Source organism: Barbatula barbatula (assembly GCF_947034865.1).
Source record: "Barbatula barbatula genome assembly, chromosome: 11".
NCBI lineage: Eukaryota > Metazoa > Chordata > Actinopteri > Cypriniformes > Nemacheilidae > Barbatula > Barbatula barbatula.
This window is the reverse complement of record NC_136774.1, coordinates 12,659,580-12,686,456: the sequence shown is the minus strand read 5'-3', so window position 1 is coordinate 12,686,456 and position 26,877 is coordinate 12,659,580. Positions and strand designations below refer to the sequence as shown.

The window sequence follows — 26,877 nt, the reverse complement described above, 5'->3', positions numbered from 1 at the left end:
ATGTGAAGAGTGCATTGATTTAATGTGTGCTCTCTATACAAACATTAATGTGACAGGGTATTTACACAGTTTTATGACACACATTTTAGTGCTTATTTAAAGTGAACTTGTTGAACTCATTTCAGTCCTGTCTACTACCTTCTTCATTATTTGTGACTCATGTCGTTAAATAAATGTATCTAATATTTAAGTACAGCAAACGATGAAGATAAGTTGCATACGGAAATCTGGGTTTAGTATTGGCTGTCTATTAAATCAAAGTATAACCAGAAACCATTATACAGCTGCGGACCATTCCAAATGTTATGATGTATTGTGGTCATTTCAGTCCTGTGTCTGTTGAACCTCAAAAGTGACAAAGTCATCCAAAAGCCATGTGAAAGCCATGCAAAAAGCATTTGGAATATTTTTATTTACTATTTGAAAAATATTGTTAGTAGTTAGGAGTAGAACATTTTAGACAAACATCCCGTCTATCAAAACATTCTTGGTATTTCATTCTAACGCTTATAAAGCTTTATTCGTCACTGGAATCAACCTAAGAGAATGAAAAATATGTGAAGCTTAATGTACAATATAACTCGCCATAAGACATAACAACCAACAAGCTAACATGGTTAGGCCTATTTTGATGAGATTAAGAAAACAATGTTTTTTATTGGAAATAACGCTCTGATAAATTTATCACAATAAGTCAGATGTAACATATATTATGCATTAAGAAAGCAACATTTTATTTTCTTCAATTGTAAGTACCTTGGATAAAAGCATCTGTTAAATGACTTAATGTACATGTATTTTTATTTCATGTTTAGGTATACAGGGTACATAGACAGTAATCTTCAGACTGTTGGTTAGATGACATAAAACGGGCTGATTCCACATGGATGATGTCACACTGAGTCCATTAGAAGGCTGCAGCACTGTGTTCAGTGTTGAAAGAATAATTGTACTGTAAAACAGAAATAAATCAAAACAGCAATTAAACTGTGAAAACAACCAAAACACCGTGATTTGCAGCATCAAATCTGTACAAATGATCTCCCTTCATTTAATCACTAATGATAATTGCATTTTCTTGCACCTATTGCAATAGATTTCTTCATGAAGAGCAAATGTTGCTGAATGGCGCCCCCATGTGTATCTGACCAAGAAGAACAGACCCCTTTCTTCACGCCATGATGAGGGTAATAACTAACATTCCTGTACATCACATTATATCAATTATTACAACTTCAAGCTCACATGTGTTATAAACAACTTAAAAAAAGAGAAACTAAATCCTCACAGCTGGAAGTAGACTGATACAGAGCTTTTAAAGCATGAAGATTTGTCAAAACAAATAATGGAGGACGAGGGGTTTATTCAAAGATAAAAGAAAATGATATAAAATCAAGGATTGTAATATTTTGACCTGTAATAACATCATGTAAATATATTTATATCAACATCATTCTTTCTTAACATAAACAGTATTGAAACATTGTTCAACTGTGAAATGCAATTAATTGTAATGTTTTTTCTTATTATCATAGGCGTCAAAATAATCATACCCATACACAAATATGCATATCCTGACATTTAGCTAGATTAAAACTACATTTGCAAGATGTCATTCTTGATTCAGAGCACTAGGTGATGCTGGAGGATCACACAACCACAGTTTTCCTTACAGAAATCTCTCTCTCTCTCTTTGCTCTCTCTCCACTACTTGAAGCAAAACTGCAAGCTCGACCAACATGTCACATGTCACATGCCGCTTAGTTATAATAAAAAGTCACACACACTACCTGACTAAGTAATAAATAAACAAGTATGTGTGTGTGTGTGTGTGTGTCTGCGCGTGTGTGTATAAATGATGGATGGGAAAGATGGGGTGTTATCTCAAAGAGCATGTATCACTGCCTGCCATTTTTACACAGGCCTGTGACAGAACAGTGACACACGTAACATGGGCGGCCGCAGCCTCCGAGATGAGCAGATCTTCATTTCCTGTTCCTGCTCAAAGCAGGTGAAGATATGTGACATGTTGTCTTCATTAATTCCCTCCTTCATTTGAATATCTACACGGCTGCTCCCTGGGTGTCCGCTCACTATTTGTCTCCCTCACATCACATGACCATATGTGCAGGCAGACATGCACGCATTAACTCAGACGCACTGTACTTGAGGGATACGTCCACTGGAATCCTCGTAGCACAAACGAGATGTCTAGTTTAAGCTACAGATTCACACTTCATACACTGACATACCGTTTACATTCAGTCGTATATACGATCCACTTGTTTTACTGTAAACCCAAGGTACAGTACGTACGCACACAGGCGGATTCATTAACATTCAAACTTCATAAAGACGTCAGCTCAAATCACTAACTAATTAACACTTAAAAAGACACAAATTAGATATGCGTGGCTAAAAGCAATTATAATCTCTACGAGTTTTGCAAATCAGTTGGGAAATGAAAAGAATGTGTAATTGCTGGAACCAACATCTTCAACAAAAAATGGCTCAAGTGATGCTTGTTAGGGAGCAGTCTTATCGACGGACGCGATTGCGATTACTACGCTTTTCTGCAATTACATGTGCATATGTTTAATGTCACAAAATGCCTCTTTTTAATGAATGTGTTTTTAATAGAATTAGCAATCAGTCAATTACGATGTACGTCAGGGCCCTGAGCGGAGGAGTTATCATCCAGAGACTAATGAAGGAATACGTGCAGAATCACACTGCAAATATGTATTCAGCTGTCGGCCAATAAACGCTACTGAATCGTAAAAGCAAAGTTGACGTTTTGGTGCCATTTTACACCACAGTGTCCTTGTTATACACGTTATACGTTAACTTCTGTATTGAATATAAAAGTGACAAGAACCACTGTAAAAAACGGGTAAGTGCATACTGTAAATGGCTTATAATGACAGTGACTTAAGTGTTTAATATTTTTAAGGGACAACCATCATTTATAAGGATAACTGGGTTCACGAATGTATCAAAATAGTTTTAACAAAACGTAAAAAAGGAACTAAAATTTAACAGAATAAATTCCAAAACATTAACGATGTATTTAATCTTCAATTATATTTGTTATTTTGATAAAGAATGACCATCTTGTCTAATTATCATAAGACAACATTGAAGGTTGAATTGAACCTTCAGTTTATGAATTAAAAATAAAATAAAAAGGATCCAACTCTGAAACATAACACAGAACTTAATTACAAAATAACATTTTAGAAGGGAATTAAGAAAGCTAAACCTTAAAGGAACAGTTCACCCTCGAGTTGGTTAAATCTGTATACATTTATTTTGTTCTGATGAACACAGAGAAAGATATTTGGAAGAATACTTTTAACCAAAAAGTCATTGGCCATCACTGACTACCATAGCAGGAAAAGTGACAAAGGTAGTCAAAAGTGCCCCAGAATTGTTTTCTTTCCTACACATCTTGTTTTGTGTTCATGAGAAAAAATAAATTTATAGGGAGTTGGAACAACTTGAGGGCGAGTAAATTATGACATTTTTGCTTTTGGGTGAACTGTTCCTTTAAGAGAGAACTTCTATTAGCAGTCACACGGGTCACAGGTTAGCTGCTCCAGCAATAAGATTTTGAAACAGACGTAATCTCATGAAACAATCGCCTCTAAGATACTTTTTTGTATCACGATATACAATACACCAATATAATGTTACACCGCAAATAATATTGTTCACACAGATATATATATATACACAGATATATTTCATGACCAGCAGTCACTGCGCCAGAGCAGAGTCACATCCTGGCTCGCATTTTTGACAAGTTGGCAGTGATGCTGCATTCCAGGTCGAGGATGAGGCTGAAGAACAATAGCTTTGGATGCTTTCACACAGATTCTAATTATCAGGGCAGCGCTCCGACTCCGTCGCCGTCAGCTCTCGCTTCTCCATTAATCTTATGCTGTCGCCCACCTCACTAAACCCAGTACTGTAACACTATCTCTGCTTTAATTCATCTGCAGAGGCTGTGTTAGGCTGTAATTAATGAATCCCCCCCACGCTAGCTCTGCTGCTTCTAATCACAGCCTGCTTCCAAGAGAGAAAGTGGAAAGTGTTGATGGGGGGTTACCATAATATTAAATATGTACAATGTAAGTAAATAGAGAGAAACAGAGCAACGGAATCTCATTGTCATTTCTATTTAATGTCATTGCTAGCAGATATTCTATAGTGACTTAATGACTAAACAATGATGATAAAAATGAGATACATTCATTATGATTAAATCCACTGAGCACATTTGTTAACTACATGTTATATACATTTTATATATTAGTCACTTATTTATTAATCATGCCTTTATTTAGAAATAAGTAAAATATATGAAAATAGATTTTTGCATTATGCATTCATTTATTTGCACATAGAGTCTATTTATGAACTTATCTTGAACATTCTGTTGGCATTATTGCTTTTTATATTATATCTCGCTGCTGTCCTTCTGAAACATATTTTGTGATTTTTATTTTGATTAGAAATATTATTAGTTATTATTAGTCACCCTTTATGTTTGTCACTGGGTTTTGCAAATATCTAACTAATAAAACGTCTTAAAATGTGGTGGTCGTCTTTGATAACACAGTGTTTCAAGATTTTAACATTGAATGTTTTTTCCATTTCCTGAAAATTGAATGTGTCGTTCTATAGAATATAAGTTTATATATATGTAGCGTGCTTTGTCCTGGCTGTAATGACTTGGTCAGACTCTACAGTATCTACAGTAATGACCTATTTCCTGTATGAGAGTTCTGTCGTAAGGGCCAGGGAATGTTTTTAGACTTTCTGGATAAAATCACGGTGACTGACCAAAGCAATAAAATAACAACACATCACAAGCTATAAAACAATACATGTGTGCAAACAAACCGTATGCTGTGTTCTCTGTTGCAAACAGTGTTCACTTACTTGCTCCTCGATCTCTTGTGGTGACTTGATGGTAATGCCCATTAAATTGATAGGCTGTATCTGAAAAAAAGCGAAACAATGACAGTCGAAAACAGAGAAAAAGCTGACTTTAAGCATTTTTAAGATCTTTAATCCGCTCTCTTCATTGTCTCTCCCTCTGTTTCTCTGACAAAAGGAACTAAGCCCTTATGACAGGGACCAAATGGCCTTCTGTGAGCCCAGCTCTCCCTGTCATTGAACATCTGGATGAGGGAATCTTAGTAAAATTTTGAGTTCATTGAGAAACAATAACGTTTCTTGCTCTATTTCCATGTTTATCAAGGAAAGACGATGGGTGTTCGGGAAAGTTTCTCAATTAATTTTCAATCTGCAGTTCCCTCACAGACCTCTAGGGGTTCATGACCCCCAATTGGGACAAACTTCCCAATGCACAAATGCAGCACTTACTTCATCTCTGGATGTGGAGACATGTTTATTTGAGATCGTGAACGGTATATCATCCATGGCTGCAAACACAGAGAACACAAAATACATAACATTACAGCAAAACAAATACCAACATTCCCCACAAAATCCCTCCTAATCACTGCTGTGCGGCACATTATGAGAAAGCATTTGTATTAATGATCGAAAATGGCAGAACGCTCAAAGTTACGATCCATTCGGAAACGCGCTCAGACAAAGCGAGATGAAAGCCTACTTTATCCGCCACTGCATTTGACTCTCCCCCCTCGGACGCCCCCCGCCCGCTCTCCACCCTCTTTCCCTGTTAATTACTCTTGATTATTCCTGATCCTGTCTTGTCAAGGAGACGTTCGACTCCAAAAACAAAAGCCCCACTGGCACACGTCGAAAGAAAAGGGGGAAAGAGAGAGACAAAACAGTCGCCGGATATCAATTTGCATGAAAATGAGCCCGGGCGCTCGGCTCTCGGAGAGAAAGCGCGAACGAGAAAGAAAGAGAGAGGTGGATTCAAAAGAGGACTTGCCAAGAGTACGGTGGTATAATTAGCATTCTACCAAACAAACGAGCTTCAACAGAGCTATAATTAAGCAGGCCCGTAATTAAGTGTATGCCCTTTATCATAATGATCATGGTTAAAGCGCCTTTGATGGCTGCCAGTGGGTTATTAACGGCGTAACCCCGCGCCAAACGGCGCCCACGCAAGAATCAGGGTGTCACGACTGTCAGGCTAAAGAGCACCCCTTTGTTTATCAAATACATTAGAGCCCAAATTAACACAGGGTGACACGACCGCACAATAGCTCCCATTGACTGTGCAGAAGAAAAATGTCCATCCCCTAAAAAAGAGAAAAATCGGAAAGAGCCCAACTTTGCCTCATGGAAAGAAATATTGAGAGTGGCATCTAACAGAGATGCTATATATTACCAACGGAGCATGGGTTTTGCTGGCGTGCTAGGAGGAAACTGTGAAGGAGCTCTTCTCGTAAGTTACCTGGAGGTTGAGGGCGTCAGATGTTCTGGGGAAAAGAATGCCACTAACCGCTTTCATTACCTTGGCAAATGCTGAATGGATCTTTATCCATGAATATTTCAGGAAATAAATGTGCGGAAAACAATTAATAACTACTAATAATATTGAACATCAAACTGGTGATGGCTCTTTTCTATAACGTTTTTTATGTACTGAGCACAAATTTGTCGCATTTTCCTGCCCTTTTTTGATTGACTGGATATACCGGCCCTGGTCATTGGCTGGTTTAAAACTATCAGCCAACCGATAGTGTGAAAAATTGCTTTTATCAATCAATACAGATTATTGGCCGATATATCGGTGCCTATATTTAACTTCAAACAACAGTTGTGAAAATGATCCCTCTTCACATAGATAATTGAAAATGACAAAAAAATGCTGTACTGTGCATGCCAAGCCAGTAGATGGTGATGTCACAAAAATACAAATTGTTTGATAATGGTATTGCTTTTACCTTTAAAATCTATTTTCAAAAGTTTAGGTTTTCAAGCCTCCCAAAACAACACGTTTTCAGATTTATTTTTCAGTTGTGTTGTGAAAATGAATCTTTAATGAATATCTCCTAAGATATAAGTTACTATAGCAGCAGCAACAACAATGTTTTGATAGATCTCCGCAAAGAATCTATAAGTGTAGAGTAGTTTTAATTTAATACTATTCACCAAAAGTTAACATGTGTGTTCAAAATGGACATACTTGTTGTGAAATAAAAACAGAACTCTAAAACAGAGAGAAACAAAAATGAAGTCACAGTCTTCAAAGACCAACTCAATGACCTTCTCAAAGAGTTTACTTAGATTTTTTACACTCTCCATTTAAGGCCATCAGACAGGGCTTGAAAATGTATCACCCAGCTTTAGAATGGACAATTGAGGTTGTTTCACCACGGTAATTGAAACAAGATAGCAACTACGTGTTTCGGTCCATAAAAACAAGGGAATAAACATGGACTAAAGCCTTGTTGAACAACCGTGCTGTGTAAGAGAGCAAGGCTGATGGGAATACGTTCGAATTGGTAGTTACACTAGCCGGCTTTGATGAATCAGGTATGCGTCAAACGGATGATGGTGAAACTTGAAGGCCGTGACTCTCCATTTTATTGTTCAAGCATTACGTTTTCAATCAGATCGTGCTTAGTATTCGCCTGCCATTCATATCTGACGCTGAAGGACACGCATGGCCTGATGGCAGGATTTGGGACGACTGGGTGGGGAGATAAAAATGGATGTGAGTTTGGGGTCACGCTGGGCAGGAATGTTAAGGTAATGTTTGTCCAGACCGCCGCTGCCTAGACTGTAAGTCGTAAAGGTAAAGTATGGCGTCTGGTAGATTCTGCTCGTATGGGTTAGACCACAGGCGGTCTGATATATCAACTCCAGTGGTAGAGCAAACTGAGAAAATGTAATGTAACTTGAAACTGTAAAAACGCTTTAATTGTGACTTTGGGTCATGATGTTTCAAGTCATTGTAAAGCATAAAATGCTGGAAAATACTACATTTCAGTTTGCCAATAATTGACATGTGATTAGATCTCTATACGGAATGACCACTACACAGGTACTATGGTCTAAAGTATTTTATTAATTGCTGATTATATCTGTGAGATCAGCATTGGGATTGGATAGAGCGTGTGAATGATGAGGGTGTGTTGTAGCGAGTGTGAGCGTGGCTATGAGGATCATTGCCTTATTAATAGCGTTGTCAGGTGTTGTGAAAAATTTGGGCTTTGTCATCCCCATAGCCCCCGAGCACTGACGGATGGCTGCTTCAGGCAGAGAAGAGTTCCCCTACACGCCGCTGTGAGCTCTAATCCTTCACACTTTCATTGTTGGATGCACTGTCACACAGGACTTCCGCCAGCCGAGCTCGCCTCACTGACACGCACACACATTTCAGATTTATACATAGGTTAATGCTAAAAGACTGACGGATGAAGCACTCGGTCAGCCAGTACAGCACAGTTCATGAAACAAAAAATAATTTCTTCCCCAGAGGAGAAAAAATGATGGGAGAGTCTCTAGGTATTTGAATTTACTATTTTTTTTACAAAGAAAGTAAGACCAAAATATGTACTGCTTGCAATATGTAAAAACAATAATAAAGTATGAGCCAACATGTGGCTACAAAATGACATTTATTTTTTATGTATATTTAAGTATGATTTTTTTAGTTTAACATTGCAGAGATTGCACAATAAAAGTGTTTGTACTAATGTATAGTTTTTTTTATTTATTCAGGTACGTATGTGTAATTTTACACGGACAATGTTAAAGACCTCTTGTGGTAAAAATACAGTTTTTAATGTTGTTAATACCGTTATGTGGTGTTTTTAATATGCTTTCAGGCAAACCATGTGCAAATTTATCATTTTAAACCATTGCGGAATATTTTCTCCGTAAAACAAAGAGTTTAAACTGCCCTGGTTAATGACATCATAAACCTGTAACCAATCAAATCGACATATTTAACCCCAGTGGATCAGCATTTTGAGGCATAAATATGCAAAGACGGTTCATAGATTCGGGCTGAATCGACACAGGCTACACCCACAGGGCAACATACACACACACTATAACCTAACCCTAATTCCCCTATTCTTACCTCTTCACCCCAACCCACACAATTAAATCTTTAAATATCACATTCATATTCAGTTATATATAGATTAGAAGATGCTATTTTTCACAGGAATGTACACATATTTCAGTGACAATTTTTATGAATTATCCTATAAGGTTGTGCATGTGTGACGAGGTGGTGAAATTTGAGACACAGAGTAAGTTCTATTCACGAATAAAGAGTCCGACTACGCCACCCTAGGAATTAATCCCAGGGAAAAATACTCAAACTATGAGCAAAGCACACAGGTTCAGTTCCCTCATGGAAGTAGACAAGAGACGCGAGTAATACAAAAATACAAATGTTTATTACTAGGAAAATCCTTTAAAATGTTAGATGGGACATTGAAACCCCACTTCAAATAAAACAAACAGAAACACATACAAACCAACTTGATATAGAGCAGCTGTAAAACAAATCTAAATACCAGCAGGGCTGAAGCTCCCAACGGCAGGAAGCACTGGGGAGTTCGATTCTACGGGACACACTTCCACACGACACTCACACCCGTGCAGTTTAATCACACTTTCACACACTCGAGTGTACACTGCACACGATAGGACCACCACCAGAAAGAGCAATCCACCCGTGGGACCTCAGCTCCTGCAAAATAATAAGAAACTATAACAATAAAGATGGCAGTGTTGACATTAATAGAGTCCAAATTAATAAATGGAAATAACAAACATAAAGAAAAACAATCCAGTTAGGAAGATCAATTGTTGGTCTACTACGAGACTTTAACTCAGTAGATGCTCACACACAAATAGGATTTCACAAACAGATGGTTGATCACAGATATCCCAAGCTATTAGCAATTTACTGCCCTTACAATAAGGAGCAGAGAGAAAAGCAAATAAATAAAACTAAACAAACCGTAATTCATGGAAATAAAAGTAACAAAACAAAAGAAAAAGGTTAAATAACAGAAACAACAGAAGGGAGCTAGCTCCGCTGCAAGCAGGAGGAGCTTAATAGTCCTTCCACACAAGGCAGAGATGTATGAAGCGGGATTATATGTATATATAACGCCCCGATTATAACCAAGCGAGCAGTCCCCTTTTGTTTACGATGATGGTCGCGTATACACTGGCCGTATAAACTGCAGCACTTTAATCGCAGCGTAAAATCACGGCATAGAACGAGAGGGAGAATCCATCAGGTTGTCAAGCTAGATAGCACACTTAACGGACACGGATTGGTCAGTCATGCCCACCGCGAACACAATAGGATACAGGGAATCACACCTATTTGATACCCGAAAAGCATGTTAAACCCACGCAACCATTTTCGCACTAGATCACAAGCTTTTAACCATAAATGTACCTGAGAGGTGAACAGTCATCAAACCAACTAAGCAGTATGCCGGGCAACACGGCACCAAAGCTGCACTGATTAATAAAAACAATTAAAAACTACGCACAACAACAATTCCAAGAATTATCACATAAAAACATAGCACGCTTACCTACAATCAGAGTCAACGCGATCAAAACAACGGGGAAATCGGACGTGACGCATACCAGGTAACAGCCAATCAGCCTTTAAATGGAAGGTACTACTCGCTGATAGGCTAACCCTGCTGTCAATCACCTAATCCCATTACATTCCACCACCAGTTTCTGCAACGTCGACCCGACGGTGAACCACACAGAATCCCACCTAGGAACTCTCAGTTCCAAGGGCGAAACAAGGTACCTACTGCACTACTCACTATAAAGGAAACTGAACCAGTACCCACTGCTCGAGGGAGATGGTACCTATTAGAGTGCTGACCTGCAGTTCTTCTACCAGTCCTTCTTGCCATCCCCTCGCCTACCTCCAGTGAATTTGTAGGTACTTCTGCCGGGGGTAAACCCACATCAAGCCCAGTACCCTCGGTTACCCTGAAGGTCTCCACAATTGGCCGGTCACCCGATATCTGAGGTGGGCCAGGAACAATGTCCTGTAGCCTCAACCCACCTCTGACTTGTGGTGTCTCTGACACAAAGACAAATAAATCCTCATCACATCCCTCTTCCAGAGACGACACAGATTCAGCCACTGGACTATCAGACAATCCAATCGGCAGATCCTGATGGATCTGAGCCTTGAGCAAAGATCGATGCACATGCTTTACTTTTCCCAGATCTGTAATGGGAGCAATGGTATATACCGCCCCACCGTCCTTAGGTGCTCTCATTACCTTGTACACCACTGAATTCCACAGGTCCTGGATTTTACATCTACCCCTCACACTATGATTGCGGAGGTACACCAGCTGACCCTCCTTCAGTGGTGCTTCCTTCACCCGCCGGTCATGCCGGGCCTTTCGCCGATCGGCTGCATCACCCAACCGTTCACGAGCACCCTCAAACGCAACCTGCAACCGATCCTGCTGCTCTAGAATCCACCTATTAACCCCCCCAGCTAATGGCTCTTGGACTCTGCCAAGTAAGAAATCAACAGGAAGTCTGGGCTCCTGTCCAAACATTAGAAAAAAAGGAGATTCCCCGGTTGCCTGATGAGGAGTAGTGTTATACGCAAAAAGTACCTGAGGAAGGCAAAGTGGCCAATCACCCTTTTGGGAGGGCGGCAAAGTGCGCAATAGATTATGCAATGTTCTGTTAAAACGCTCACACTGGCCATTTCCAGCGGGGTGATAAGGGGTGGTACGTGATTTCTCGACTCCATACAGAGAACAAAGCTGTTGAATTAGGACGGATTCAAAGTTCCGGCCTTGGTCGGAGTGGATGCGCCCTGGCACGCCGAATTTACAAAACCACTCCACTACAAGAACCTGAGCAACAGTCTCTGCTCGTTGATCTTTAGTGGGGATTGCCAAGGTATATTTGGTGAAAATATCGGTCATGACCAGCACGTTCTCAAGGCCAGACCTCGAGAGCTCCAACACTGTAAAATCCAAGGCCACAATGTCGTTCGGCCGTGCAGCCAACAAGTGCCCCATAAAACTACTAGGGGCCGTGGGGACACCTTTAGCACACTGGCACCGCTCACACTCATGACACCAGCGGTCGATATCTGCAGACATACCAGGCCAGTAGCATCGCTGGCGCACTAGCTGGAATGTACGCTCGACCCCCTGGTGCCCATGCTGTTGGTGAAGCTGGGTTAAGACATAGTGTTTCAGATCTGCCGGCAATAACACCTGAAGGATTTCCTCTCCCCCATCTGAGCGACACACACGCCGGTAGAGCACACCATCAGTCTCCACTAGGCGGTCCCATTGCCGGAGCAGAACAATGGCAGACCTGGAGAGTTTCTTGCGCTCTTCAGGAGTCGGGGGCAACTTACGCCTCCAAAACTCCAACAACTCTCCTATGACTGGGTCTGCTACCTGCTGAGCACCCATGTCGCCATTTGAAGCATCAGGAAATGAGGTCACCTGATTGACCAAGGCCACAAATCCACCTTGGGAAGCTCGCTGCAATGCCACTGGAACGGCCATACCGGAACACAACTGGGGCACTTCACCTGTACCTGAAAAGTTTTGACGTGACAAGGCGTCAGCATTGCGGTTGCTTCTCCCTGACCTATACTTGATCTCGAAATCAAATGAAGCCAATTGAGAAGCCCAGCGTTGCTCCATGGCACCCAGTTTTGCAGAAGTCAGGTAACTAAGGGGGTTGTTATCAGTAAACACCACAGATTTCTGGCCCAGCAAGTACTCTCTAAACTTTTCAGTCATGGCCCACTTGAGAGCCAAGAACTCCAGTTTCATGGAGCTATAGTTAGATGTATTGCGCTCAGTGGGCCTAAGACTGCGGCTGCCATACGCTATAGGGCGCACCTTGCCTTCTTGCTCCTGTGAAAGGACTGCCCCGAGGCCTTCATGACTGGCATCTACCTCTAAAATGAAAGGTAATGAAAAGTCAGCGTAGGCAAGCACTGGGGCTGTGGTTAATTTACCTTTCAACTCCTCAAAGCCACACTGACATTCCGAGGACCAAGCTTCAGTAAACTCCCGACCTCCCTGTTTCGGGCGCTTTGGGCTTGACAGCCGTGCCACCAACCTGTGAAGGGGGGCAGCCAGCTTGGCAAACCCCTCTACATACCGTCGATAATAGCTAGCAAATCCCAAGAAAGAGCGCAATTCTGTAACACTGGTGGGACAAGGCCATTGTGCAACTACCTCCACCTTACCGGGGTCAGTAGACACTCCCTCTGAAGAAATGACATGCCCCAAATAATGCACTCTCTTTTGGAAAAAAGCACACTTTGATAGTTTGACCTTCAAACCTTCTGTCTGCAAGCGGCTCAGGACAACCTCCATCCGAGCAAGATGTTGATCCACCGAGGAGGAAAAGACAATAATATCATCGAGGTATAAAAGGAGGGACTGGCACTGCTGCTCACCAAATAACCGCTCCATCAATCGTTGGAAGGTGCTTGGGGCATTGCACAACCCAAATGGCATCCTATTCCACTCAAATAGGCCGAAAGGTGTGCAAAAAGCAGTTTTAGATTTATCGACCTCAGCTACAGGTACCTGATTGTACCCGCTGGCCAGGTCCATGGTAGAAAACCAACGGGCCCCAGCCAGCGAGTCCAAAGTCTCCTCAATACGTGGTAGAGGGAACGCATCCTTCCTAGTCTTTGAATTTAAGCGACGGTAGTCCACACACATGCGCAGACTACCATCCTTCTTTTTAACAAGGACAATAGGCGAAGCATAGGGACTGCAGCTCTCTCGAATTACCTGAGTTTCCAACAATTGATTGATATGTGCCTTTACCACCTCATACTCTGATGGAGGGATTCGCCGGAACCGCTGCCTAACAGGGATGTCATCCAACAAGGGGATTTCATGGGATATCCGATTAGTACATCCCAAATCCCCATCGTTCATAGAGAACACAGGCAAATACTTCTCCAGTAATGCCCTGACCTTAACCTGTTCTTCTTCAGATAACACAGATAAATCAAGCATCGCTATCTTCTCCTGTATGGTAGAGGGGGCCTGCACAACCTGTGTATTGACCTTGGCCGTAACGGTCTTAACTTCTGTGACCTCTGGTGGCAAACTTATCACATCAACTTTATTCACTGTGCCAATAACAGTGCTAGCGTACAGCACTACATCGACCGTGCCCACGTTAACTATGGGCACATAGACTGTACCACGGTCTACCCTTAAAAGAGAAGGAGATGCCAGCAAGCCCGCTGGTAGACCAGAAACTGGTGGTTCAAACAGTACTGTAACGCTCGAATATGTCATCGAGCAGGTTGCAGCAACAAATGTCATTGTGCCACCTGAGATGCGACACGCCCTACGTCCCCGCACTTTGACTCGTCCCCCACAATCTGAAACAGACTGGCCGTCAACCTGATGGCAATGTTGTAAAGCCTGAAAAACAGAGTGAGGGGCCTGTGACACGACTGGTAGGTCGAAGAGAGCTGTGCCATGCTGGCCAAAGAGCTCCTGGTAGCAGCGTCCCAGGATGTTCATGCCCAAAACCCCAGGAACATCTGCACATATACCACCAGGGGGATCTCTGACCACCAGCACACCACAACTTAAAACTACTCGCCCACAGAGCTCCACGTCTAATTCCAAATAGCCGACATAGGGAATTGAAAGGCCATTGGCTGCTCGAAGCTGTAACCAATGGCATGCTCTAAGCTGTTCCTGACCCCACAACCCAAAATTAGTCACAAACCAACTTTCAGTAATGGTGGACACCATGGAACCGGTGTCCACCAGGCAGGGTACCTTAACCCCACCCATCAATACAACAAGCTGTGGGCAAGACGACATAAAACGTGACATAAAATCAGAACCAGATACATTTTTGGAGCCTACCCTTTTCCCAACCAAATTTTGGCCCTGCAACTCGGTGGGAACTAGTTTTCCGGCGGCTGTACGGATAATGGCTGTCCACCTCTCATTAAAGCAGAAGTCACACGGGCTGATGGTGGAACGGATATCCGCACCCCATCGCAATCACTGGCAAAATGGCCAGGTTGCTGACACCTTCTGCAAATTAAATTAGCCCTAAATGGTCGCGAACGTGGCTGGGGATTCTGCAGCTGAGCCATACCTTGGGTTAACTGATTCAGTTGTTGTTGCTGCTTTCTAAGCATTTCCCGTAGTTCACTCATTTCTGATGTTGCTGAACCACTATTTCCATGCTGATGTCCCTGCACCCCATATTGAATGCCATAAGCGGATGGAACAGACTGACTTCGACTACGCACCCCACCCGGCATGCCTTCTCTTTCCCAACGAAGAGCTTCACTGCGAATGTCGAACAAAGTGGCAGTGGGCTGGCGACGCACCAATTGCTTAAGTTCACGTCGAAGAGCGCAATCATTAACATATTCAACGAACTGATCTCTTAGCAAAATTTCGGCGTTAGGCATACCATGGGGTGACTGACTTTTAACTTTATCCAGAAGACTCATCAGGGCCAAGGAGAACTCCACCAAGGTCTCCCCGTCCAGTTGTCTTCTGGAAAAGAATGACTCCTGAAGTGCTACATAAGACTTATTGCAACCATATAATTCACATAATACTTTAATAATTTCATCCGGATCCTCCCTCTCGTTCCTCGACCGATAACGAATTTCTTCCCTCGCCTCACCCTCCAGATGATCAAACAAGAAAAATGCCTGATCAGCTGTAGACAGATGGCGAAGCCGCATACAGGCCTGGGCCTCCTCCACCCACTCATTGATGCCAATACCCGACCGGCCACTAAATTTTGGGCACCTACGATCGCGAGGAACGAAAACAAACCGCTCCGATGTTGAAACACCAGCACCAATACGTGGGGGATCTGCACCGACAGGAATAGTAACACTAGATGGACCCGGCTGTGCAACAGACACTGGCTCTTGCCGCAGCCTTTCGTTATCAGCTTTTAATTGAGCTACTAAATCCCTTAACTCGTTCAATTCATCCTCCATTTCTGTAACTGCACAAGCACTTACCACAAATAGAGATTAAAGTTAACTTGTGCCGATCCACCACAGAGCAACTGTTACTGTCTGGTTCCTACCAGAGAACAAAGAAAGAAAGAAAAACAACAAACACAAAATACCCACGTCTCTGTACTACACCAGAGGGGACCCTGCCGACTACGCCAGAATGTGACGAGGTGGTGAAATTTGAGACACAGAGTAAGTTCTATTCACGAATAAAGAGTCCGACTACGCCACCCTAGGAATTAATCCCAGGGAAAAATACTCAAACTATGAGCAAAGCACACAGGTTCAGTTCCCTCATGGAAGTAGACAAGAGACGCGAGTAATACAAAAATACAAATGTTTATTACTAGGAAAATCCTTTAAAATGTTAGATGGGACATTGAAACCCCACTTCAAATAAAACAAACAGAAACACATACAAACCAACTTGATATAGAGCAGCTGTAAAACAAATCTAAATACCAGCAGGGCTGAAGCTCCCAACGGCAGGAAGCACTGGGGAGTTCGATTCTACGGGACACACTTCCACACGACACTCACACCCGTGCAGTTTAATCACACTTTCACACACTCGAGTGTACACTGCACACGATAGGACCACCACCAGAAAGAGCAATCCACCCGTGGGACCTCAGCTCCTGCAAAATAATAAGAAACTATAACAATAAAGATGGCAGTGTTGACATTAATAGAGTCCAAATTAATAAATGGAAATAACAAACATAAAGAAAAACAATCCAGTTAGGAAGATCAATTGTTGGTCTACTACGAGACTTTAACTCAGTAGATGCTCACACACAAATAGGATTTCACAAACAGATGGTTGATCACAGATATCCCAAGCTATTAGCAATTTACTGCCCTTACAATAAGGAGCAGAGAGAAAAGCAAATAAATAAAACTAAACAAACCGTAATTCATGGAAATAAAAGTAACAAAACAAAAGAAAAAGGTTAAATAACAGAAACAACAGAAGGGAGCTAGCTCCGCTGCAAGCAGGAGGAGCTTAATAGTCCTTCCACACAAGGCAGAGATGTATGAAGCGGGATTATATGTATATATAACGCCCCGATTATAACCAAGCGAGCAGTCCCCTTTTGTTTACGATGATGGTCGCGTATACACTGGCCGTATAAACTGCAGCACTTTAATCGCAGCGTAAAATCACGGCATAGAACGAGAGGGAGAATCCATCAGGTTGTCAAGCTAGATAGCACACTTAACGGACACGGATTGGTCAGTCATGCCCACCGCGAACACAATAGGATACAGGGAATCACACCTATTTGATACCCGAAAAGCATGTTAAACCCACGCAACCATTTTCGCACTAGATCACAAGCTTTTAACCATAAATGTACCTGAGAGGTGAACAGTCATCAAACCAACTAAGCAGTATGCCGGGCAACACGGCACCAAAGCTGCACTGATTAATAAAAACAATTAAAAACTACGCACAACAACAATTCCAAGAATTATCACATAAAAACATAGCACGCTTACCTACAATCAGAGTCAACGCGATCAAAACAACGGGGAAATCGGACGTGACGCATACCAGGTAACAGCCAATCAGCCTTTAAATGGAAGGTACTACTCGCTGATAGGCTAACCCTGCTGTCAATCACCTAATCCCATTACACATGCACACAATAACACTGACATAACCTTGTATTTTTAAACTTACACTAAATCTTACTTTACTTTCATAGTGTTCTTATAAATGAGGACGTCCCTAGAGGGAGCTTTGGCTTTCATAATATAGTTAAATGGTGCAGTCGAATACTGTTAAAATTAGTTTTTAGTGATAAAACAAGTATTGTTACAAAGAACATGCATCAAATGATATGCATTCTAGCAGCAGAAAAATGTTGTGTTCATAGGGTTAATGTGGAGCGCTTAGGGGTTAATGAATATGCTTAAACCCATCACTGCAATTTCAACATTCATCCGATAGAAGTTATTAACACTCGTTTTTCTATACAACCAATCAGACGTTCCCCTATTCTTACCTCTTCACCCCAACCCACACAATTAAATCTCCTCAACTCGACAACATCCAGCCAAACCACAGGAGAGCAACGGCAGACTGAGTCTGACTCGATGCAGTAGCAGGTCATGCATAAAGGACAGAAGTGCAAGTGGATGTGAAAGTTGGTGGGAAGGGCGGGTTGCCCAGTGGGTGTAGCCCGTGCATGAGACTTGTACTCAGAAATACTCGAGAGAATAGAGGTTAAACCACCTAGATCTATCCCACCAACGTTTTCTCTGAACAGCCGACTAGCTCCAGCCTCAATCCTTCCTTCTTTTAAAGAAAAATTGCGCTCGCCGCCCAAAGCCATCTCATAGACATATTGTCGTATATTTTGTCGCCCGGGTTTACCATCTGTGCCATTCCAATAGAGCTGCAGCCTGGTGAAGCCTGGACGAGGAGGTCTGCCCGGGCCCCTCCAAAGCCCAGCCTGGTCATTAGTCAAATTGCCTAATGAGAGAGAATACAAATGGCCCCCTGCCCTGACAGGAGGAGTTTTGGAAGTGTCAGCGCTCCTGACCCGTGCTATGAGAACAGATGACGGCTCGCTGCTATTTTCAGCATCTTTTAATGACTCTGTCGAGGCCCTTGCCATTCCGTCGTCTTGCATCTGAAATTCAATTTCATTTATAATTTGTATCATTGCGGATCGTGCTCCATCTAGGCATCGAAATTGCTGCCTGAAATGTTCGTTAACAAATTGTTTTGATTTCGAGACCAATTCCCTGAACGATAATTCTTTTAACTGGTTAAAGACTTGAACAATTAAACAAAAAAATGCAACAGAGATACAAATAAAATACACTAACCAAACTGATTTCAATAATCCAAATCATAAAAATCTAAAGCTATATGAATAGCGTAAACAAGAAGGGCTGATTAGTTTTAAACAACATTTTCATTGAAAAATTAAAACTACAGCTGAACAGAAAATTTAGCAAATTTCGCCATGTGGCACGAATAAACTTTTCTGAAAAAGTCAGCTGGCATAAGTGATAAATGACAAATTGCAACTTTTAAGTTTATTCTAAACTTAATGTTATTTTTCCATCTGGATGAAATGTGGCCCTGGGGTTCCGGTAGGGGAAAATATTACCCACTGGGCACTGTCTGTCTCGATCTGTCTTCCAGAGTGAAGGAAGTGCCAAATAAACTGAAGTGAAGCCTGACAATAAGCTTACAGAGCAGAAAGACTTCCAGCTTCTGTTATATGAGCTTTAACCCTCATGCTCTGTTTGGAGCCCTTTAACATCTCGAACATGTCAAAGAATCCTAACAAAATCAAAGTGATACTTTAAAAGTAAAATGCTTTTTTATTATTCTTAAGAGAACTGCTCACAAACTAAATGGAAATAAATTTAGACACTTTGCCAGTGTTAATGTCCTATCATTTGTAAGTCACTTTGGACAAAAGTGTCTGATAAATGATCAAATGTGCAGAAAATGTAAATGAAATTAGACTTCTTAAAACCATTTAAAATTTGTATTTTCAATCAATGTGTTGCAGAGGTCCAACAGAAGCAACAATACAATTCTGGATTCTACTATGAATGTACAAGAACCGGTTGAATCTTTAATATTATGCCAAACATATGGCAAATAAAATGCCAAATACGCTTTGATTGAAGTGATAGTTCCTCCACTGAAATGTCTGTCATCATTTACTCACCTTATTTCATATCAAACATGAATGACTTTCATGTTTGTTGATAACCAAACCAATGCAAGTCAGAGGGGGCCATTGCCATTCTTCAAAATATCTTCGTATACCGCAAAAGAAAGCGAGCCATAAAGGTTCGAAAGGACAAAAGGGTGAGCAAATGAGGACCTCATTTTCAACTTTGGGTAAACTTACCCTTTAAGTAAAAAATGGTTGGGAGTTAAAGTAAAAGCTTCATTTAATTCAAAACTTCTGTAATTGATCATAAGGGTTATTAAACAAATAAAAGTCAAATACTAAACACTAGAAACAAGTGGACTAGGGTTCAGTGAAGTGGACTAGAGAGATTAGCACCGGCTCAGGCATGTTTGGGGTCTAGTGTTACTGTAATGGTAGCACAGTTATCTGGAGTGCTCAAGACTTTTAGAGTAAATGGGCTTGGCCTCTTCAGAGCACACGCGAGCAGCAGAGCTGGCAACAGACCCGTCGCTAAATTGCGTGTGCCGGATGGGCCGCAGCAGAAGGCGCAATTATACCAAATCCCCTCTTAATTAGCGGTTCTGTGGGTATGCTAACTCACCATGCTGGAGCAGGAGGTAGGGCGTACTTGGAAAGGGACACTGAACCGTACAAGAAAGAAAAGCAAAATAAAGGAGTGGTGTTGGGGTCACTTGATGGAGCAATTTTTACCCTGAATGCAGGAAGCGGTCAGTATCGGAGCTATTTTGAGCTGGACGTCCCATAATTCCTTTTAAGTTCCATTGGCACTCCAGACAGACAATCACTGGCACGGAGCCTCAAAAGATCCCCTCAGAGCTGAAGAGTGTTATTAAGTTTTCCATGTTGGCGGCTGTAGGGCAATGTAAAGTGGCAACTCGGCCCGGTGAGTAATGATGTGTGCCAGGACTCAGGCAGGAGGGATGACAGCATGAGAGGCCTCGTTGGCAGTCACTGGTGCAGCCATAGGCCCATTCATCATCTCCTTAAACCAATCCACCAATGCTGCGCCGCCATTCCTCATTAATTATGTTAATCGGCGTAGCATTACATTTGCGGTGACAAGAAGCTGAGGCAGACACTTTAGCTCAGATGTGTCATTCAAAGATTAGAATATGTGCATAAGGTTTGACAGCTACAGTTTGGCCAGCAAATATGTGCAGTGACAATGAGAACTCAATGATGAATTTGGGTGGTAGTAGGGGGACAAAATTTGGATTAGTGTCGATTACAGTAACTGTAAAGATTATTAGTAAGTGTACATTAAAATAAGGTGAAATTCTGTTTAGCGTCAGCGTCAATGCTCCTCATTTACTTTGAATAGGTGACGTCTTTCGTTGCCGAACTGAATTGTGGGTCCGTCAGCGTCACTTCACTGACTTCACTTGTGTCAGCCAATCAGATCACGCAAATAACCTAGTGCAGACACTAGCCAATTGTGTTCATGCAAGACCGGAGACCAATTTCATTGGCTGTTGTCACTATGATGATCACGTCGGCCACGCCCTCCGTCAAGCGTTGACACCCTGTGTGAATCCAGCGTTAGAATAATGTGCTACGGATTACCAGTGAAACACAGATACAGTCAAATACTGTATAATGACCACGCTCCATTTTTATAGCATCGTAAAAAATGAAAACGTATTGGAAAAACGAATACTTGAAAATACCTAAGCGTGATGAGAAATGTATTTGAAGTGTAACTAAATTTGTTTGCGATACGTCCAGTTGCTTTCATAGAGGCGGGGTTTATGACGTATAGACATTTCATTCACGCACATGGCCCGAAGTTAACATCTGGTTTGTATGTGTTGATCGGTCTGGCTAGTGGCTAATAATATACTGTAACTATTTATATTTTATTTAGTTTATATAAATGTTATATTCATTTTTGATTGTATAATAATTGTATTTAACAACTAGTTGAATTTTATTATATAGTAATAAATTATATTATATATTATATTAAATAAACTATTTATTGAATGGTTCATGTAACTTTGTCACATTTAAGTTTAGCCAAGTAACGGTTGTTCAACTGGTAACTACAACAACATAAAAAATAATCCAAAACCCATATTTTCTTATTTAATCAAGCAGCTTCTTGAGGTCCCAACATGCTTTTTAAAGAACTACCCACCTAAGATATTTTTGGCTCCTTTTTTGTCGTTATTCATCAATTAATAAAAATGTTTTTATTAAACGGTATTATTATTAATATTTTGCCACAATTATAATTTTGAAACATTTAAGCATATGCCATCAGATCTAAAGGTTTTCAAGTCTGAGAAATATTTCAGTTAGGTGACTCCATAACCAAGTATTATAACACTGTACATTATGACAATACCTGCCACAAAATGGCAATCTTGCAGACAAAATAGAGTCTTCATACAGCTGTAAAAAGGAGGCACTAAGCAGGCAGACCTTCAAAACAGCCTTTGGGGGGCCCACTTACCCCTTATCAGAACTGCCTTCATTGCCCGGAATCTCATTGCGAGTTTAAATCGCGCTATGTATGAGGGGCTCGTTAATAACCAACTTAACGAGTCCACAGGCCCATTAAAAGATCTTTAAGAGCATATTTGATCATAAATCTCCTTAACCTATATTTAATGGCTGGATTTCGAGGGAAATATTTTTATCAAGTTCTAATTAGATGTGCGATAACAAAGACCGCCGAACATGAGGGCAATGGGAAGGCTAGACAGGACCATCTATTGAGGGCAGCCATGTTTGATGGGCTGGAGACTAATGGTGGAACAGATCTTATTCTGGGCTGCGAGATGGAGTTTTGAGGAATGAGAGCCCGGACTCTGATTAGGCCCATGGGCACTTGATTCTCATTAGTCTTACAATTGACTCAAATCTCTTAGAAACTTATGGACACGTTTGGAAAGACTACAAGAGCACTTTTAAATCTTTAAAATGAGAAAGAAAGAGCCAAAACATTTTTTTAATGTTCAGGGCTTTGTTTATCTGCCACAGTAATGTTGTCCTTAAAGTGTCAATCAGCAAATGCCTAAATCTGCAAATATATTAACAAGGTTATTTGCGAATCATTTGATTAAAACTGCAGTCTGTAACTTTTCTTGGAAAAAAACACTATATACTTATTTTGGAAAAGAAAGCATTTTTACTTTCAAGTACATTTTAAAGTATCTGTATTGGTTGTGACTTTGGTACACTACAAAGCACATAAAAAATCTAGCACTTTCTCACTTGAGCTTATTTAAACTTTTACTTGAGTAAAAAGTACTAGATTTTTGAAGTACTTTAGAATCAAAGGTAAAAAAACACAAAATGTATTTTAAAGAGTACAATATATGATATGCTGTACAATGCAGTCAAGTAAATTTACAAATACTGCAAAACAGTCAAATTACTTTTATACCAAATACCAAGAATGGAAATCTGTCATCATGTACTCTGCCTCTTATTATTTCAAACCTTTAAGTCTTTCTTCTGCAGAACACAAAAGAAGATTTATTGAGGAAAGCTGGTAACTGAACAGCACTGGTCTCCATTCACTTCTATTGTATGGACGCAAAACCAATGCAATTGAATGAGGGCCAGTTAACAACATTCTTCAAAATATCTTCTTTTGTGTTCTGCTGATGAAAGAAGGTCATACAGGTTTGAAATGACAAGAGGGTTGGTAAATGATGACAGAATTAGTATTTTGGGTGAACTATCACTTTAAGTACTGTCCACCTCTGATCTCCCGTAAAAAAAAGTACATAAAGTAAACTGCGTTTATGTTTCAAACAGAGATGGAGGCAAAATGTATATATTGAAGATACCCCAATGAAAAACATATAATTTAACATATGTACAGTATTCAACAAGCTGTAGATGAATAAACTCTCTAAAAGCATATCAGAATACTCTAGTAATGATTTAAGACCTCCCTGTTGAAAGACTCTTCATTAACAGGACTAATACACAAGCAGAACTTTGTATCCAACTGTAGACTCACGTTTAGCGGCATTTGCTGTCTGAGACATGCCCACAGGCCAAGCAAAGTTCTAATCCCCTCTGCATTCTCCACAGGCTCCCTCGACGTAGGCCACAGGAATAAATCATTAATGGTTTTTTTGGAAAAGAAGCTGTATGCAGTCTTTCATGCCCTGTCGCCAACCTGAAGTCCTTGGCTTCCTTTCAGAACGGTTTTATTGCCCTGAAATTGCATGGCTTAAATCGTGTACCCATCGAAAGTAAAACACAGCTGTAAATCTGTTCTCCGTCTATTCCAAGCAAGCCCCCCCGCCCACCACCACCCATCAAATATCCATACACAATTCATTTAGGGCAATTTAGCTGATGCTAAACAGAATCAAGGTGAACTTTCAATGGGCCCCCGGCTATCAGAGACGAGGACTAGAAAAATGGTGGCCTAGCTTTGGGGGGTTTTAATCAACTAGCTCCTCAAGGCTAGCCATCCAGCCATGGAGCAGCCACACTTAGCAGATGAGTTTTTGTGTCGCTAGCTGAGTGCGCGTTCTCTAATACTTCAGGCTAAAGTGTTTTGGTATTGTAAAATATGGCCACACGGGTGGAGAAGCTGCCGGGCTACACGAGATTAGAGTCACGATTAAAAGCCTATGGGATCCTCGTCGACTGCAAAGCGCTAGCGCGGGTGCTAGTGGCAGCGCACGGCCTGCACCCGGAGATAAGATGGAACTTTTGTTTGAAACCTGATGAGAGGCTTTCTAATGAAAGTGCTGGCCCAAAAATAATCTTTTTTCTCCGTGTTAGTCAATCAAAAAACAGTGTGCTTGGGGACGGTTAAAAAAAGGGAGGGAAAGAAGAAGTAATTTTGCATAATCAGTGAGCGCCATCTGGAACAATTAACGAAATTCCACAGAACTCGGAGGATCAGTCATATTGGCTTATTAAAGATCCTGAATTATAGGAGCAATAAATCCGCGGAAAAATGAAGCGTACCCTGGCCTGTCATCACTATTTTAACTTCAAATACGCGAGAGCATTCGATAAGGCTGAAAAGAAGAGATTAATATATGCAAATTAAGTCAAGCATTTTAAAAGCCCCCCAACAACTGTCTCCGATTTTTTTCGGTCTCTTATTACGAGCCTTTATGTTTTATTCATACATCGGCTCACCTGTCATTTCATAAGCTCTAATATTATGGGGGTATTATTAAAGTACGTAAAGTGGCGCTTTAATTGGAAAGCTCTGTTGCGTTTTCCAATTATTTAGAGCAAATTAAATGCGGATGCACATGCTTTAATAAGGAAACTAATATCAGTTCCGGAAAAATCTAAAATAGTCGTCACTCGCTTGGGTGTTTTGCAAACTTGAGGTAATTCGGAAACATCTCTGTTTTTATATCTCTCCCTCTCTCTGTCTCTCAAGAAGAACCACCTCCTAATTGAACTTCTTTTAATGCATCGGGGAATAATTGAATGCCATATTAAGGTATCTGTCATCCTTTTTGATTCATGTAATACATATGTTAATGTATGAAGTTTAACAGGGTTTATTGAATATCTGTGACAATGAAATGATATATCCTAGCCCGTTCCTTACAGACAACGATGAAAATGTAAATGATAGCATGATATTGTTCTTATAACATTTGAAGAATCGCAGCTCACGACCAAGTATGTGACACCGACTCCATACGTATGTGAAATAAGTTCTAGAGCATTTTTATTCCACTAATTAAACAGGAAAAATGTGAAATTCACTGGAATCAAATTAATAATCCCAAAAAAGACTGTATTCAAATCCATCACTTCACAGATGTTGCGAAACGGCTCTTTTTCACACGGGTTCCTTCGCTAATTAGGAAATATTCCCTTCAACCCATCATGCTAAATGAAAAATAAATGACATCCAAAATCTTCAAAGAGACGGAGGTGAAACAAAAGTAGAGGTTGAGGAGTCTGGAAACACGCGTCTTGCTAAAGATGAGCGTGGAGTGTCAAGCCAACGAGGGTTTGCGAAATTAATGAGAATTAGTTTTTAATGCTCAGGTAATAAATGTCAAAACCCAGGCACCTCCGATCCACAGATACAAATGCGTCTGACGATGACTCGTGGAGAGTCTCATCCACTAGGCTAGACTTTAATGCGCCGGGGCCTTTTTTCAGCATGTGTGTGTTTTGTTGGGAAGTGACGGAAGGTTTAATCAAGAAAGCAGGCAATTCATCAATCCTGAAGGAGCTGGTGTTACGAGCCTGACAGAGCACACATGGTTAAAGCCCAGCTCGAACCTGGCCAGCTGTCAACACCCACACACATACATATATACACATATGCATGCGCCCCGAATCCCCAACGATTAAAGCAAATCCAGCTGTCTGTTCAAAATTTTAAACCGTTTCTTCCGAAGAACACAAAAGAAGATATTTTGAAGAATGTTGGTGACCGAACAGCACTTGCCCCCTTTCACTTCTGACCGTATGGACAAAAAACCAATGCAAGTCAGCTCATTCAAACAGGTTAGAAATTAAAATAGGACGCGTAAATGATTGAAAACTTAATTTATAGTTTTGGGTGAACTATCACTTAACAACTCCCTGTAGACACTTTACAGCGCACATACTCTGTGGCTAAACCAGTCTGTGAACACTGACGCTCACAGAGACGTTGCTAAAGGAGGATCAATAGAAGCCACTACTTGTGGTGACAGAGTGATGATTGGTGGCAGAGCATGTGTCTGCCTGTCAGTCAAATGGCATTACCATGGCGACAGGGAAGCAGAATGCCATAAGCCATCTTGCTGACGGAACCTTTCCGTTTACTTCGGCCTCACTCGAGAAACAAGTCAATCTACTGTCATTTAAACCATGTCAAAAGTGACTGGCACGTAAACTCTTTTTTTTTACCATTGAAACTTTGATATGATTAGTGTACCTGTCAACAAACAATTATGGAAAAGTCTGCACATGATGGACTGGTCCTTACTTCTCTTTAGAAGTAAGTAAGATCATGAAAATCTAAAATGAGGATGTAAAAATTATATTTAAACCTACGTGTTAACCAAGAAAATTGTTTATTTGTACAGCTTTTCAAGATAATTCTTTATTATAATATCATTTTAGTGTATATTAAATAACAACCGAATATGACAATGCTTTAATATCTCAATTGTTTCTCTTAGATAAAATGAGATTAGATGAAGAACTGACCTTTGCCTAAGCCTCCAACTTAAACCAGTCTCAATTTTG

At 40.9% G+C, this 26,877-nt stretch overlaps 1 protein-coding gene and 1 long non-coding RNA gene across 4 annotated transcripts in view; both read right to left on the bottom strand.

The window, feature by feature from the left end:
• Positions 1-378: 378 nt before the first annotated feature.
• The window catches only part of mvb12bb (multivesicular body subunit 12Bb), a 49,267-nt gene continuing 22,768 nt past the window's right edge, over positions 379-26,877 (bottom strand). For 2 of the 3 annotated variants that reach the window (XM_079468280.1, XM_079468281.1), the window contains 3 exons: positions 5,395-5,453; positions 4,948-5,007; positions 379-952 (listed from right to left, as the gene is read on the bottom strand). In XM_079468280.1, the coding sequence (XP_079324406.1) occupies positions 908-952; positions 4,948-5,007; positions 5,395-5,453 (164 nt within the window). In that variant the 3' untranslated portion in view covers positions 379-907. Of the gene's footprint in view, positions 953-4,947; positions 5,008-5,394; positions 5,454-9,346; positions 9,665-15,994; positions 16,630-26,877 lie in introns of those variants that run through there. The other variant, XR_013787342.1, reaches the window with a different exon arrangement.
• Positions 10,171-10,565, bottom strand: LOC306900918. Its single transcript, XR_013787343.1, has 3 exons — positions 10,530-10,565; positions 10,388-10,447; positions 10,171-10,308 (listed from the first exon to the last, which is right to left on the bottom strand). It is a non-coding gene; the product is annotated as an uncharacterized lncRNA (long non-coding RNA).